The sequence below is a fragment of the Odocoileus virginianus genome, chromosome 15 (assembly GCF_023699985.2).
Source record: "Odocoileus virginianus isolate 20LAN1187 ecotype Illinois chromosome 15, Ovbor_1.2, whole genome shotgun sequence".
Taxonomy (NCBI): Eukaryota; Metazoa; Chordata; class Mammalia; order Artiodactyla; family Cervidae; genus Odocoileus; species Odocoileus virginianus.
Window position 1 is genome coordinate 18,650,190 of NC_069688.1, and position 17,402 is coordinate 18,667,591.

General features: G+C 38.9%; 1 protein-coding gene across 3 annotated transcripts in view; it reads right to left on the minus strand.

Annotated features, from left to right (window-relative positions):
• Positions 1–829: 829 nt before the first annotated feature.
• Positions 830–17,402, minus strand: part of PCMTD1 (protein-L-isoaspartate (D-aspartate) O-methyltransferase domain containing 1) — a 47,675-nt gene continuing 31,102 nt past the window's right edge. For 2 of the 3 annotated variants that reach the window (XM_070477092.1, XM_020871923.2), the window contains 4 exons: positions 17,040–17,142; positions 6,279–6,450; positions 4,707–4,830; positions 830–3,809 (listed from right to left, as the gene is read on the minus strand). In XM_070477092.1, the coding sequence (XP_070333193.1) occupies positions 3,445–3,809; positions 4,707–4,830; positions 6,279–6,332 (543 nt within the window). In that variant the 5' untranslated portion in view covers positions 6,333–6,450; positions 17,040–17,142 and the 3' untranslated portion in view covers positions 830–3,444. Of the gene's footprint in view, positions 3,810–4,706; positions 4,831–6,278; positions 6,451–11,065; positions 11,256–17,039; positions 17,143–17,402 lie in introns of those variants that run through there. The other variant, XM_070477094.1, reaches the window with a different exon arrangement.

The following is a 17,402-nucleotide window of genomic DNA, read 5'->3' on the forward strand; positions in this document are numbered from 1 at the left end:
TCATAAGCTTTGTCATGGCTTTTCTTCCAAGGAGCAAGCATCTTTTAATTTCATTTTTTTATGGGAATTTTACCAAAAGGATTTTGGTGAATTCAGATTCTACCAAATTTTAATGGGAATTTTACCAAAAGGAAACCTGAAACCAAGAAGCACTTGAAAAGATGCAAAACCTCTCTAATAAGTGACAAAGCCCAACAGCACTTCAGTGTCAGATGTAGGTGAGGATACGGAATAGCTAGAAGATTTAAACACTGCTGGAAGAGACACAAGTTTGCACGATTCTGCACCATCCGAGAAAGGTGGACATCGTCACGGCCTCTGGGCAGTGGTTCCTGATCCTGGCTGGGTGCTTGAGGACTCTGGCACATACAAGCACAGGCATGTTGAGTGGTCTGGGGGACCACCTGTCCATCAGCAGTAGGATGAACAGGTAACCAAGCTATGACCTAGCATCGCTACAGACAACAGGGACCAGGCTCAGAAAATGTGCAGTGAAAAGTGAGTGCACAGGAATGCATAAGGTGCACTCACATCGCTTAGAGATACAAGTGTGTGTAAAACCATAGCAGAAAGCCAGATGCCTGCCCTTACATGTACATTCAATCAGTCCTTCGACTTCACATGCACCTTATAAATATCCCTCATATCTACTCAAATAGTTTATAAAAATTAACTTCTAAGAACCCCACAGCCTTCAGACATGGCAGCAGTCAAAAGGCAATGAGATGTCCAGACACAGACACCTCTGTGCTGTAATTCAGCATAGATCCACAGGTACTGAGCTTCTCTAAACTTGAAAAGGGAAAAAGAAAACGCAGGCCACTGACAGTGATGCTTAATTATATGCAAGTGTTTATTTAAAATAATTTTCCAAGTTTTCCTGTAATTTAACAGCTTTTGCTTCACTTTTATCCTCTCAAACAGCTAGAAACTGATGCTTACATTTTCTGTATTTTATCTATGAATGCTATTTTAATGACATCTTTATTAATACTAGAACCAAGATATATCAACCAACAAGCAGCACAGATTTAAATGACCTTCCTGGTAGTTACAGTGTGGCTGGCAGTTTTTGGACTTTATCAGATGCTGGACAGTATTTCACGCCATCTCCAACCAGCTTAGGCAAGTCTCACTTAGGGAAGTGTTGCTCCCCCCTTCAGGCCTACTTCCTCTCTGCAAAATAAATAAAGCTTATCCTGCTGTAAAACCCCATGAATGTACTGCTCATCACCTTCCAATTACTTCATCTTTAATTGCAACCTCTCCACCTATAAAGCATAATTATTCACACTCAAATATAACATGATTCATTAAAAAATAAACACCCAAAATATCCTCAATCATTCTTATATATTCCTATTAATAGATAAAGGGCTTTCACTTAAAATTTCATTTTTTATTTCTACTTCTTCAATAGTAAAGTCACAACTGTAAAACAAATGCATTTAAAAACACAAAAGATACATTTCAATGACCAAAAATAGGCAATGATTATGAAAATCTATTGTACATTTTGCCAAGGCCAACAGAATGAAAGCTGATACGAAAAAGTCAACCTTCAAACATATCCTTAACAAAAACTTCCCTCATGAATAGTAAAATCATTTAAGAAAAGGTTATCTTTACATATGTGGACACTTGCTTCAAAAACAACAAAGCTAGGGTGGGGTTACAAGTAATCTCCTAAAACACATTTGTTTCAAAATAAAATGACCATTTCTAACATGATAACTGTATGAAACAATTGTTTTTCCTTGATAGAAATGAGATGGGCACATAACAGTAACTACAGCTTAGTAGTCATCTAAGAAACCCTGTGGAGACACTATACCCCCAACCCCCAGCTCAGTCGCTGGTATAAAACCAACAGCTTCCGTGAAATCATCTTTGACGTTACTAAAGGGATCCTGGGATAATTCATGCTCAGAATATTTCCAACACTTGTTTTTACATATGTAGAGTTTTCAGAACTGAGGTGTTTTTGGAACCGTCCATGTGTGAACCTCTGCAGAACATCATAGTCCTTCAACTGCACTGTGACTGCATTTCCTCAAGGATGTCTGATCAACAGTTCTAACAGTGATGCTGGTGGCAGTGACACTCTCAAAATTCTTCCTTCTATAAATACATATAATCCATCAGAACACTAAATAGTAAATAGGCTACACTGTTTACTTTCATAAGCAAGGAATGACTCTTCAGGCCCTAGTAAGCTAAGAATGGCATTTACTACCTGTTTTACCACTGACATTCAAATAATGAATAAAGTATGTGATATTAAGCGAAAAACAAAAATCACTGTTATTTCACCACAAGAAACAACCACAAAATAAAAACACGGGAAGAAGTTAAATGAGCCCAATGCAGGTCCCAAGATTGAACTATGATTCTGGATTTTCAAAGCAAAAGGCATCTACACGTCATTTCTGTGAACGCTCCCGACACCACAGAGGTGAGTTTCAGACCAGGGCAGGCTGTTCTGCCCTACCTTCCCAGGGCAAACCTGCAACCAACCAGAAGCTCCCTCTGCTAAAGTGCACCTGTGGCCAGCCCGCTCCAGCCTGACTCACCCACGAGCCATCGACAGTCACACAGAACTATGCCTCTCCTGAACCAAATACTCTATACAGTGGACGACAGGGAAAACAGTCCTAAATATACCACTACCTTCTAAAACTTCGGAATAACACAGCCTCATCATGTTTAAATACTGAAAATGTCAAGGGTCCATACAAACTAAGAGCTGCATTAAGCATGTATGTTTTACTCTGACATTCATTTGATGTGCTCTTAAAATCTTGATGAGAGAAGCAAATGTTTTCCCCATGTCTTTTGGCAACAGATTCAAAAGCAAGAGTAGCAGTGCTGTTGAATTCCATGAAACGTGGGTTTTTAAAGCTAAATTATTCAATATCTGCATTGTTATTGCACTCATACATTGCCCAGAGTAGGTCTACAGCAACTTGGCAGTGGGGACTGCAACGCAAGTCGGGGGTCTGCAAAGCGTCTGCCTTCCTTGCTAGACAGAGTTCCCATGCAGGAGCTGCACACGACTGCAGTTCAAATCTGATCACATGCGCTTCATGATTGTGTCTCCCTGAGGGAAGTCAAGTCAAGCCCTCACCACTACTAACTAGTTCTGTCAGGAACCAAAGGGGGATCTGCAGACCCAGTCCTGACTACGGCTGAGTTCCACTCCTGAAGCTGCTCTGAGTTAAAACAGCAATTTTTCCAAGATTTAAAGAAAAATATATTTTATAAAAGGGATTCTTTTTAATCACTGAATACATCATTTTTATTACTAAGACAGAAACAAGTTATACTTTTTTCCACTATAAATTCACTCTGATAAAAGAGAATTCTTTCTTTCAACTCCTAACAAATGCTACATTTTCAAGACGCAAGGAATTATCAGTAGGCATCCTTTCTTCTTGCTCTAAGCTACTTCTCCCTGAAGTATGTCAAGTAGGCTTTTAGAGACTCTGGCAGGGGCAGCTTCATGATCTTCTCCCGAAGCAGGTTTTGGGGTGGCTCCTCCGGCTTCAAGGCTTCGCCTGGCTCCTTCTCCTCCTCCTCTTTGTCTTCCTCCATCTTCTCGTCCTCCTCACTATCGAGAGGCTGGGGGATGAGTTGGTTGCCCACAAAGACGTAAGTGTTAATCCTCTGCTTGACCCGCTTCCTCTTTCTTTTGGGTGGAGCCCTCTGAGGAATCCCCTTGGCCTGCATCTCATCATTTATGAAATTCCTAAGTGTGCGTCGGATGTAAATGCGAGCCAAGTCCTGCAGGTTCCTGACAGCACAGGGGGCTAAAAACACACAGAAAACATAAAAAGTGAAACACTACATACTGTTCACTTTTCAGTGAGCATCAGAAGACAGAGACACATAAAAACTTTGACTTTCACCAAGCACAGACTCGGCGAAGAGCACTGACTTCATGCAGATCACTCCAGCACCAAGGCCAGCAGACGGGGTGGCAAAGGGGTCGTGGGCACAGACAGCCCAAGGCATGTGCATAAACCCTCTTGGGAAGGACCGGTAACTCACAGCAGGTGGAGCACAGGAGAACTGAGTAGTCAGGGGACTGAAGGGCAGGGGCAGGGCTGGTGACAGAATGGGGGTGACATCACCCCACCATGACCTGCTAAGACCAGGGGGGCAGACAGGGGAGGCAAACATAGAGGGGTCGCTGCAGTAGGTGGGCTGGACAATCACCCAGGAAAGAGCTTCAGAAGTTACAAAGATGCCAAGAAACACCTCCGTCTTCTGGATGGCTCGCTCCAGACTCCCCTGCACTCCGGGTGCTCTTCCGACACCTGCACTGTCTGCCTCTCCTGCCAACACTGCCTGCTGTTGCAGAAGAACCCAACAGTCCCATAGTGGAAAAGGACTCAGACCTGCTTCAGCCACTTCTAACACTCCCAAGTCCTAAAAGAGCTTCCACACAAGCTTCATTTAAATGTTCTTCTGATAATACAGAAACTTTCAGACAATTCTCAGCCCTAATTATTCAAAAATAGTGTTTTCTGTACTTTCATCTTCCTGGTTCCTAGTCATAAGAAGATCCAGTGGACCAGACAATACTAGTCCTGACTGCTATAGAGTTGTACTGTGAACTGAAGCTCTGAGGCCACAACTACAAGGAAGGTTTTCTCTAACACACATACACGTCAGCTCTGTTTATCTCCCACAAGGTTACTTACGGAGGCCCACAGAGTCTGGCTTGCCGTTGTCATTCTTACTTGGCTGCACAAGTGGAGCAAATGACACAGCAAGAATGTTTTTACTTTCCCAAGTGTTCTGTCCAGTTCGCATAATTTGTGTTAACTATTTAGAGGGCAAAAAAAAAAAAAACAGAATGGCTCAATCAGGGAAGTGTGACCACCTTACACTCACAAGTTTGTTTTAACAGAAAATAGCAGAGATTGCTCTATAATCACCTGTATTTGAATGCACCCAATTACCTTCATTTAAATATTTACCATAAACTAATACAGGAAGAATCCCAAGTACTGGTTTCACAACATATTCCATGCACACAAATGGCTCTGCAGGTTATATTAATATGGGGGTCTGATGTCATCAAGGGGTGTTATTCTAACATGCCTGCCACTGGCTCCCTGTCGTGTAGTTAAAGTGTTATATTAGTAAAAACACATTTTGATTACTGAACCAATGAGTCACCTTCACAATCTTCCACGGTGGTAATAAAATACAGATTCTAATCCCAACTTCATACTTCATGAATAAATGTAATTAGTCACAAAGGGATTAGAGCTTTCCCACTCAGCAAACACCCATCAGCAGTACATGGCTTGATCAGGACAAATCAGTATCATTAATTTATATTATAAAAGTCAACCCATTATTATATTTTACATTAGCATAATGTATATAAGAGATATTCAATAAAATACCAATGGGAAACCATATTTTAGATCTTTAAAAATATATCTTTAAAGGAAAACAGAAAAAAGATGATTAATCTGGGAGTCTCAACTCTGGAAGCATTCAAGTTAATGTTTTTCCAAGAACGTATGTTAATGAATGCTTTATATTCTCTTTTTAATAACTGACACACACAGTGTGATGAAGTCCTCCAACCTGCAGTTCACATGCTGTGAAAGTGGAGGACTCTCAGAGACGCCAAAACCACCACTCTAGGTGCCAGTCATCTGGGACAGTCCAGCTCCCACTTACAGACCACAGAGTGGTGTAAACATCTCAGACTTAGGTTAGTATGAACATAAAAGATATTTTTTGAAATGTATATTCATAAATTTTCAAAGTAAAAGATCCACCCATTTTCTGAATAGATTATTTCACACGTTTATTATACCTAATAATTCCAAATCAAAGGCAGGCAAAGTGAAAAATAGTTTCAAATGAGTCATTGTGGTACTAAAAGAAGATCTAAAAATTTACTGGCTTCTGAAATGGAGTTAAGTAGTTCCAACCACACCCCTTCAGCTAGAAGAGGCCACCACATTCAACAGCAAGGACACTGGTGGGTTAGGGGGGTGTGTGTGGAGGGCAACGCGGCCAACACCACACACGGTAAAGCTCAGCTTGGCTCTTCTTTCCCTAGGTAAGGGGCCTTTTCCACACCTGCTCTGGTTAAGAGCTATGCGTCCATTTCAGTGCTTTTCTATACAGATACCTGTGTGGAGAGCACTTCTTCCTTAACAGTCACAGTGCACCTTTCACTGACGTAACAGCCCCCATCCTACACTGAGTGTGTCTCCCGCACCATCAAGCAGGACAGTGGCCGCTACCTGGTCCTCTATGGGCATGACCAGAATGCCCCCGACTTTCAGCAGAATCTTCATGTAGTTCTCATGGTCCTTCTGGACCCCAGCTCCACAGTAGATTCGATCATACTGATGACTGTCTGATGCTATTTGCAGGCAATTACCAACCACAAATGCAGGCTCACAGAACTCAAACCTGTATGGAGAAATAAAAAGTATTTTAATTCATTTAAACAAAAGATGAGACCTAAAAAATTAACATAATCCAACTCTTTGAAAGTGAAGTTACCAAAATTAATTATAAGGATAAAATATCATAAAATTTGAATTATGTATATTTATGAAATCTAACAGTGATCAAATATATTGTTTTATTATCAATGACACAGTATACATTTTTCCAAAACATCAACCTATTTTTCCCCCACACTGAAACCTTTACTTAAGGCTCAGAGGTGAGTATAGTGAAAAGCCATCACAGCACTCTTGTGACTGACAACCTGAAACAGTCTCTAACATACATAGTTAAAACCCCAAAGCACTATTAAAACATGTATGGTAATTTTAAGAAATTAATTCATGAAAATACCCTCTCAATTTTAAGTTGACTGAAATTAATATGACCACACAGCAAAGTCATGTTATCATCTGAGAATGAAATAATTTGCTTTAAAAGGCTCAGCATGCAGTGAAAAATGTCTCTGAAATAATTTTTATTTTGTAAAATGTATCCTGCCCTTTGGTAATTAACAGACTTATTACCAGGGATTCCCTGGTAGCTCAGATGGTAAAGAATCCGCCTGCAATGCAGGAGACCTGGCTTCCATCCCTGGGTTGGGAAGATCCCCTGGAGGAGGGCATGGCAACCCACTCCAATATCCCTGCCTGGAGAATCCCATGGACAGAGGAGCCTGGCGGGCTGCAGTCCATCGGGTCGCAAACAGTTGGACATGACTGAGCAACCAAGCACAGCACAGACTTTTTACACAATGTGTTTCCATTAAATTCACTAAATATACAGACACCCGTGGTCACTGATATTTAAAGAAGAGTTTCCCAGAATGATGCCCAGTCCTCAGCCTCCTGTTCCGGGGTGGGGAGTGGGGTGGGAAACAGTGCAGGCCCTGCCCTCTCCTCTCGACACCCACAGGGGCGGGTGGTCCTAACCCCAGCTCCTTCTACTATGCCCAGTGTCCACACTTTCTGGGTGTCCACCACCCCCACCACCACCCTGTGCCCAGCTGCTCAGGACAGGTTCCCACCTCTGAGAGGCCACATGGGGCCCTTCCTGGCTCTGCCCCATCCCAGAGACACTGCTGTAGCCATGGGTGGAATTACAGGCCTCCAGTCATTTAGAGGAAATACTACAAGGTGACCCTGCATCTGTGTCATTTCTGTGACTGCACGGCCCCTCCCTCTCTTCTAAAACGCCCAGCATCCCTTCAAGACACAGTTCAAATACAAGCCACACTACACAAAGCACTCTTACCCAACTCTTCAGGAACATCTCAGTCTTTCTACCTACATAACACTCACGAAAGTATAAACTTATATATGTAATGGGCAGCGTTTAATTTCTCTCTTATACTCAAGACTACTGGACAACCTAGGACTGTCTAAAATACAGCCAAAACAATCTCCTGGCCTTTAAATAACTAGATATTGTGGATCACATGGTTTAATCATCTCAAAGTCACAGTACGCATTCTTTGAAAAAAGCCTAGTATTTCCAATCTAAAAACCCTCATTATTATAAAAATTTATTTTAAATAACTTAATTTTACAATTTAAGCCACTCTTAAAATTTTCTAGATGAACATGAGCAAGGAATTTAAGTAAAATTATTTTGAATTATTAAACCTCATTTATCATTCAGTCTGTTAAATCAACTTAAAATATGCTTATAGTTTAAAAGCTTCCTACTAGTTAAAAATATGATAGCTTACAGAATTATTATCTACAAAAACACCATTACAAGTAAACAATTTAGACTTAAAACTGCTTCTTCAAATTAGTGATATTTTTTATACACTCTCATCCCAGCAAAATGGACTAAAAAGAACTGAGTGCCTGATTCTAAAATCAAATGTGCCTCTGGTCAAGTAGCCTGACACTAGCAATTAGCACAATTCACTCCAAACACTATTTGTGGAGCCCCAGTTGCGTGTAAAGACTGGATATACAGTGGGAGGCACTCATGCCTAATGCAGTGAAAGAGACAACAGTCTCAACAATTAAAGATGAACTTACAAGGATGGTAAATGCTCTAAAGAAACACCACTCCATAAGTATGGCTGAGGATGCAAGGGAACTGACAGGGCTGGAGAGCCTGAGGAAGGCTCCCCAGGAAACGGGCAGCTGGGATCTGAAAGGTGAGACAGGACAATCAGCCCCGCTAGCCACCAGCCTTGTGCATACAGAAGCCCTGAAATGTGGCTGGTGGCAAATGAGATGCACAAAAAGGATAAAAATCACATGAGATCTCAATATCTCAAATATTTAGCATGTAAAGTATCCCAGGATCTCGTTTAAATACGTGTGTGTGTGTATATCTCAACAACCACATAAACTGAAAGCACTAAGCAGCCGCCCTTCTACTTTATCAACTGTGAATAGGAGCTTCAAATACTTCCCTGAGCACAACCTCTCCTCTGGGACATTCTCCTGCTTTTCCCTGATAATCTCTTAGAACACTTCTTCTCAACTTTAATTATATCTCCATCACATTTTACAGTCCTCAAGAAACATTTATTAAGTGAAAAACCTAAGAAATGTAATTGTTTTGTCATCTTTTCCACCTACCAACTTTGAACATGAACTCAAACTTGACAAATATGCTAATCACAAGAATCTCAGGACTAGAAATTTGCCCACAAACAGTTACAGAAAAAAATACGTGCCTGTGGCACCCTCTAAATCAACATGATGGTTCTTGCTTTACTAAATTGGAAACTATAAATAGCTGTAGTTTCATGTTACAAAACACATGATTTTTTCCCCCAAAGTGCCAAAAAAAAGCAAAACAGTAAAAAAGCCAAAACAAAACCTTGCCTTTAATAAACCAACTGGCCCCAACTTAAAGGTGCTTTTTAGTCGCCTTTCTGAAGATCTTAAATAAGCCACCCTTATTTATTGTAGGAAACAAAGGCCTTTCCCCTACAAGGCAGATCTGAGCCAAGTATACTATCTTCTTCCATTTAGGAAGTGTTACAAAGAATCATTACAGAGAAAAGTTAGACCTTTACATTTACAAATGATTTCTACTAATGCAAATGGAACATACACTTCTAACATGTATATGGGGTCTTTGAAAGTGTGAAGACCCTTTCATTCAATATACCAAATTCATTTCCTTTACCAGCACACTCAAATTTGAAAGTTTAACTGAACTGAGGCAACATTCCAAAAGGAGTAGTAGGACTAGACTATTTCTAGATACAAAATAGTAAAGTTTCAAGGACATAATCAGGGAGAAAGGTGTGGCATTTTAAAATGTAAACACTAAAACACAATGACTTAATAGTTACAAGAAACAGCCTAGCAGAGACAATGTTTCATCTGGGGACTGTTTATTACATCCACAGCTGTGGCTTCACCTTCTCTACCAATACTAAGCGAATCCTTCATTATAGTAAAGGAAACAAAACCACTCTCAAACTGGCTATACGTACAACATTATTTTTTAGTACATACACGGGTTAAAGATGATCCTTCCTATAAGGACTTGGAGATTAGTGTTAGCATTTCTGACTAGGTAGAGATGAGGATCTTACTTAGACACTTTATATTCTGATATTGAAATTATGGCTTGTTTTTATAACAGCATTTCATGTAAATAAATTCATACAAATTCTACTGCTAACAATATTTTTCCAAAAGTCTATGATTAAAATTCTTCAGGCAAATGTTTACGGATGTGCTCATATATGTATAAAGAATAACTGACTGATGTGAGGCAAGAATGACAGCTACCAGGTGGTCAGGGTAAATTACAACTGCTATTAATTTTTCCAGCATAAGGAGGAAAATAAAAGTTTCCTCCTTTTAGCTTTAACTAGATTCTGAAAGCTGCACCTTCTTTAAGTCTCCACAAACCTCTGTAGGCAAAGGACATATTTTATACCATAAACACAATTCTGTATAATCCAGAAGTCTGCATTAATGAACTAACCAGAGGTTTTCACTATTTGTAGATTTGCACATAAAATCTAGGTTTGAAAACAGTGAAAGAGAAAATCTAAATTCCACTTTTCACATCAACTACACATAAATGGAACCCAAGAAAGGAAAATAAAACAAAATTTTTTTAAAATGGCAAGAGGCCTACCAAAAGGATATTTGCTATGGTTCTAATTTTAATCCTAAAAGTATTGATCCTGTGTTCTCTCCTAGTTTTCATACTTTATTTAGGGCACCTCATTAAAATTTTTTGCCTGTTAGTAACATAAAAAGTAGCAATCATTTTTATTCTTTGAAGAAATTTTCCAAAACAAAATTTCCCAGGTATAGATGTCTTACACTCCTGAATTCCACCACGTTATACTTCCTAGCCATGTAAATTATCTGTATAAAAAAAAAGTACTTCTGAACTGTAATAACTACAAATTCAATCACTTTAGACTTATAATCATTTATTGATTTAAACCTGAAAACCTAATGGCTTTTTAGACTTACGTAGAAAGGGGAGAGTATTTGACATACGCTTACTAAAACAAAACATACAAACAATATTTGTGGGAAAACGGAGAGCACAGATATCTTGGTTTACGACATGAGCGCTTGGCCAAAAGGGCACCGACTCCATCACTTACCTCGGCAGGGGTCTCCTTTACAGGTGCACGCTGGGTTATCTTCATCTCCAGATGCACAGACGCTCCATTCACAGCAGGGACCTTGCCAACGTGCCCACATAATTCTCTGATAAGCTGCTAGGAGATCAGGGTGACCTAGCCTTGCCCTGCAGCTTCCCTCTTAGACGGGTATTCTAGGTCTAGGAGCTGACTGAGAGTAGAAAAAACAACATTCCCCTTCAATACACTGTTGAAATCGGGGCTGAAAATTTGCACACCTAGATTATCATGTGCCACAGGATGCTGTCATCAACATTTTAGTCTATCGTTCCAGCGCAATAAAGGATTTCAGGGACACAGGAAAGACTCCTACAGTGTTCTCATACCTCACCCAAAACAACCTGCCAAATGAATCACATATACTTCTTTTTCTTAAAACACTTTGTCAAAATGTTCACTTTGAACTGTGACAGCCATGACAACTTCTTTGAAACAAGACAAACTTCACAACCTTCCACTGGGAAGAAAACTCAGGGAAATAATCATCTCTTCTTTGCCAAATACAGTTAAATCATTCAAAAACTCTTGTAACCAAGAATTAAGCTACTGAATTTTACAAAATTTAAAAAAACAAAGACTTTACCTTTATAAGAAGTTTCCCTTCCAACTGCACCAAACTCACCTCAGAATAATTTAAATATTATTTAAAGCAAAGTGTTAAGAGTAAATACACCGATTTTTCACTGAACAGAGCTTTAGGAAACTCCATAGGACCAAAAACAATCTCTAAACATTTTAAAAGAAGTGTGACTGGTACCTGATATGAAAGCGAGCCCTCATATTTCAACAGTAATTTCTTATAAAATAACTTGGGCTACAAACTTTTATTTGTCAGTGTTTTATTCTTGGAATAATTTCTTCTTTGCCCAATAATGTGTCAGAAGCTATCAAACCTCCCCCCATACCATTTCTAACTGATGTTAAAATACATAACTGAGAGCTTAGAGGACTATTTTTAAGCATTTCTCTGTCCCACCAATTGAATGTCTGTCATGATTAAAAACTATGTTTAGAACCTATATCTCTCATAAAACTACCATCTGAACATGACTGATATACCAAAATGTTCAACTGTCTTAGAAAGAGCTCAAAATAATGTTGACTATATATCTACAGATAACAAAACTTCTTCAAGTATGCCACAATTCTCTTCAAGATGAAGTGGGACTGCTCCAGTAATAAAGGTGACAGAACACAGTATCATTTCATTTTCTCCAATCCAACATGAATTATGTGAAAAAGGAGCCTATAATCAAAAATAAAATTAGGACACTACACCCAGCCACACAGCCATTAAATCTTCTAAAATGCAAATGACTACACTAATCCTGAATTTAACTTAGAATTTATACCTTGACTACACCTGAAGAAGGCACGGCCTCTCCAGCTCATCTCTGACCCCGTCATCCACCCTAGAGGCAAGTCTCAATGAACAGGGAAGGTGTGCTCTGTGATAAAAAGGATATCATGCATTTAACCAAGCTAAGAGCACTTCCTAAATTCTAACCTAGAAAAAAATAAATGATGAAATAAATAAATAAATAAATAAATGATGGAAATAAAGTTGCCGCTTCAACCTCTGTTATCTGGGGCTAAGCTGTAATTCATTGGCAATCTTACTGCTGGGAAGAACATTAGAATAAATCAGTTTTTACATCATTATAGCTAAATCAGAACTAAACAACAAGACAGGCCTAGCTGAAGTTTCGGCCTGTCTGATCCTGTCCTCCCATCTGGGAAACATGGACACCAACACTGCCTCTAGGACTGTGGGTACAGCTCAGAATGGTGCAGACAACACACATTAGCTGCTATCATTTTCATCATCATTTCATTACTGTCTTCAGTACTCACATTGTGACTCATTTATACAACAAACTACAGGAAACAATGGTCCTCCATGCAAACGGAATGAAAATCTTCAATAAAGCAGACAACACTGCACTCACGTGGCTTCTGGCAGGAAAGCATTTCCAAAACAAGGTACAGTGTCCTTGGAGGGGAGAGGACACAGGACCTACTGTCTCACAGGAAACAGCTCACCCCAAAGCATGCCCTCCAAGGAGTCAGGTCAGCTGCATGCACATGTACACATATTACACAAACACATACATGTAGTTGTGAATAAATGCTATGCCAATTATCAACTCACAAAGCACTTACAGGGCATAATCCAGGCTCCTTTTATCTGACCTCCTCTTCCAAGTAAACACAGCTGGAGAGATTGTTTTGCTTATGGTACATGCACAAAACTGATTCAGATGATCTGGCCTTCCCCCATGAAAGCCAGATACCCAAGGGCCTTTAAACCTGGGGCTGGAAGACTTGTTTATAACAGAATGGGCTAAAGTAAAGACGTCCTGGAGAACGTGTGTGAAGAGCAGAACAGGTTAGCACACTGCGAACAACAGGCCATATACAACCTGCTTGCTCTGGTAATGAAGTGACTAGAACCGCCCACCTACCCCTGCTCGGAGTGTCTTGAGGAAGGCTGTGCACTGCCACAAAGACCACTTAGCCGACGAAGCCAGAAATATTTACTATCTGCTCCTTCACTGAAAATGCTTGCCAGTGTTTTAGAGAACCTGTGAAATCAAGTGTCAGTTCATAAGGGAAGGTCAGTGAGTCTGGGAATACCGGAGGCAGAGCATAGGCAGAAACCACACAGGAGAACCTGCCTTCTCTCCTGCCTCCAAGCACAGTAAACTCAGAGTAGCCTCACCAAATCTTCCCATTTGCTGATACAGAACTAAGATACAGAAACAAAGTTTACAAGTATTAACATTGTATTAAGGATATTTTTTTCTGAAAGAAGAAGTAGTACTTTCAAGACTCAGGAGCCAAGGCTCCTTTATAAAGCATATACAAAAACATACACCTGCATTTTTTTCATCTGTATCTCACATGATACAGTCTAATGTTGAGTAGTTTACTGACTCTATCCTCACCTACTATATTTGGGAGTTTATTATGATCTCCAATAGATACATACAAGAAAACTTCAAAGATACAGTTTAAATCATAAGTGATATGATAATACTTTTGAAAAAGGAACTGGTAAGATCCAAACCAAGAGGATAAATAAGACTGGGTAAATATTAGGTTTTAGCTTTCTACTGTCTTCCTGTTACACACAATCAAGGTAGCCTGGTCCTAAGTATTAAGGGATACATAAATAGCAATTTTGCTTCCTGAGTTACTTTATATTTTATTAATTAAAACAAGTATTTTGATGACCTGTATACAACTAAATATAGTAAAATTACTTAGGAATAGAATTTTAAAAATCACTTTGCATGGCAAGTTTTTCAAATTTAAAAACTGAAAGTAAATAGAAATATTCTCCACAAACACCAAGAAAAAGTGCAAAGAAATCATCAAAACATAAAGACAGGAAGAAAACTGCTACATCTGTATCATTTCTATCACCAAAATTAAATGATAAATGACCCCAAAAGGAGTCCATTAAATGACCTTAAGTAGCTTTGACTACTTAACTTCCAACCAAGTCAAGACTTTATGCAAAACGAAGCATTTGCCAGTACCTGCTACCTTGGTAAGCAAGATACCTTTATAATCTGAAGTACACAACTACTATTTCAGAAGCTACCTGAAAACCAAAATAGGTAACATTTCCAGAACCGTTTTTTTAAGAATAGTCTGTTAACAGAAGAATCTGTTTTAAAAATAAGTTGCAACATTTCAGAAACAACCATATTATAAAGTCTGATTATTTTAACTAAGACCATTAAAAGTTATGAAGAAACATTTAGATCAGTCATATCACCGTATTTGAGATGATTCACCATTTTAAGAATAACAAACCTATATAACACAGTCTAACAACACTCAAGAAATACAAGCCAAGGACATTTGATATCTCACAATCACATGAAAACAATTTTAGAAAAATTTTTTTAACTTGAGACACTTAAATACAATAGCCCTCAAACTTAACTGTGTTCTAGATTATTCAACATTTAAATTACATCGACACAGAGCCAGTGCTCTGGCACAACCAAGAGGGACAGGTGGGGAGGAAAGTGAGAGGGGGGTTTCAGGGCTGGGGGGAACACATGTATACCTGTGGCCAATTCATGATGATGTACGGCAAAAAAATCAGGATCTTATAAAGCAATTATTCTCCAATTGAAATAAATTAATTTAAAACAAAAGCAAGACTTTAAAGAATGACATATTTTACTGTTTGCCAGGACCATGCCCTTGTCAGCAAGACTTGTCTCCATAGATACTGTAGAGGTGCTTCCATGATTCAAAGTTCTTCCTTGAGCTTGTTCTGCCTGATTAATGACTCAAAAGTGAATTATCTGTGCCTTTATGTGTTAATACCTGAAATCTATTATTATCTAATATATTAAGATAAACCTTAAACATTTGCTTTTACTAATATTACTTTCATGTTTTCTAAGTTTAATTGTATTCAAATGGTCTTATGTGTAATTAAGTTTCAACATCAAAACAAATACTTAGAATAGAAATTCAATAAATTCCACAAAATTCCACAGTTCTAATCAACAATATGAAAATATCCATGCCCACATTTTAAGCACTTACCATATCACTAATTATAAGATAGAAATGATGAAGACACAAAGGGTACCACAATTGAATCTCAATTTCTTACAAAATAACTTGGACTAAAATCTATTTTATTTCTGCCAAACAGTATGTTATTCTTGGAAATGGAAACAGAACATGGTAAGCACTTGAAAAGTGATTCAAAAATGTGAATTAAAGGTTAACTATTTATTAAGACAGAATAAGATAAAAGGACAGTGTTCAGAAAACTGGTGCCGAAAATTCCAGTGATCTGCTCAAACTCATCGGACTGATTACAGAACAAACCCAAACCCCAGCATGTGCACTCTCCCGGCTTGCTGGTCTCAGGTCTGGACACCCCTCCCGCACACTCCAGCCCTCCCTCTGTACTGAGCACAGGCTTCTGTTCCTCAGCCCACCAAGTGCCACTGCCAGGATGTGGGAGGCAGAAGAGGGAGGAGATTAGGGGAGACATGCCAGGAGATGCCTGCACTCAGAAAACAACCTCCAGCTCAGATCCGGGCACACTCGTAGATCTCTCCCCTCTATGGCCATGGCCATGGCCAGATCAGAGCCGAGTGAGGAAGGGCCCAATAAGCTGGGTTGGAACTCTGGACCAAAGCTCTTGTCATGTCAAGGGACTAAGTTCTAAGCTCAATTCTCATCCTTTGTTAGCCTTTCTCTCTTTGAAAATATGACTAGCTGAGAGAGAAATGCCATCTAAATTTGTCAGTTTCACAGTACTATCCACATTACTATCACTGCGGGCTGAATGTCAGGGACATGACACACCAAACAGACTTCCCTACAAGGACCAATGCCTGTGCAGTATCTTTCCTAAGGGAAAGTAGTTCACAACAATGGTTATATAAACAGATTTCTCAAAACACAGCCCTCACAGGATATAGTGATATATTTCTATGATAATTTCATTTAGCTATATTATTAAGTAATTTTATGTTTTTAAGAAAAAGTCCTCCATATGCTATGAGGTATCACTCTTATTAAATTACTATCCCCAAAGGTATAAACACAGTTGCCAAAGATTCTATGGCCAGGAACATCTTTACCTTCTATCTTGAGAAAAGGTACCTGTGTAACGTTTAATGAATGGAACAATACCCTACTAATAAAGTGACAACAGCATATAATTAAAACATAAAAGTTATTTACTTGTAATCTACTATATGTTTACAGAGAATAAGAATTAGAACAGTTTTCTAACTTACTTTCCTCTTGCATTTTATACCATGCTGATTTTTACTGCGCTCAGTCAAGCCAGGATCAATAAACTAACAGTAGTGAGGAACACAGATGTCACTCATATCTACTTATCAAGTGCTTTCAGAGCAAAACCATAGATACGAATACTTACTTATCAAAGCTATCACTATTTTTGATGAAGCTCTCCAGCTTTTCCTTGGCATATTCCACCACATCTGAATGAAGTTCAATCCCATGATTTATTCCAAAAGGACCTGCAATTGTAGCAGCAGCATTTATAAACAATATTAAGAAAGCCTTTACAGAGCTCTTTTAATTTCTGTTCATTTATCTATCACAGGAGCATTTAAAGAGAACTCAAAATGTATCTACTAGCCACAGATTTATAAAGCTATATGGAAATCTATTTACATTGCTTTAAAAAAAAAAGTAAGTCATAAAGAGTTCTCTCAGCAGTGTAGTTCATCTGTCAGGACAATACTGCCAAAGAAATAATCACATTTCCATATGAAGT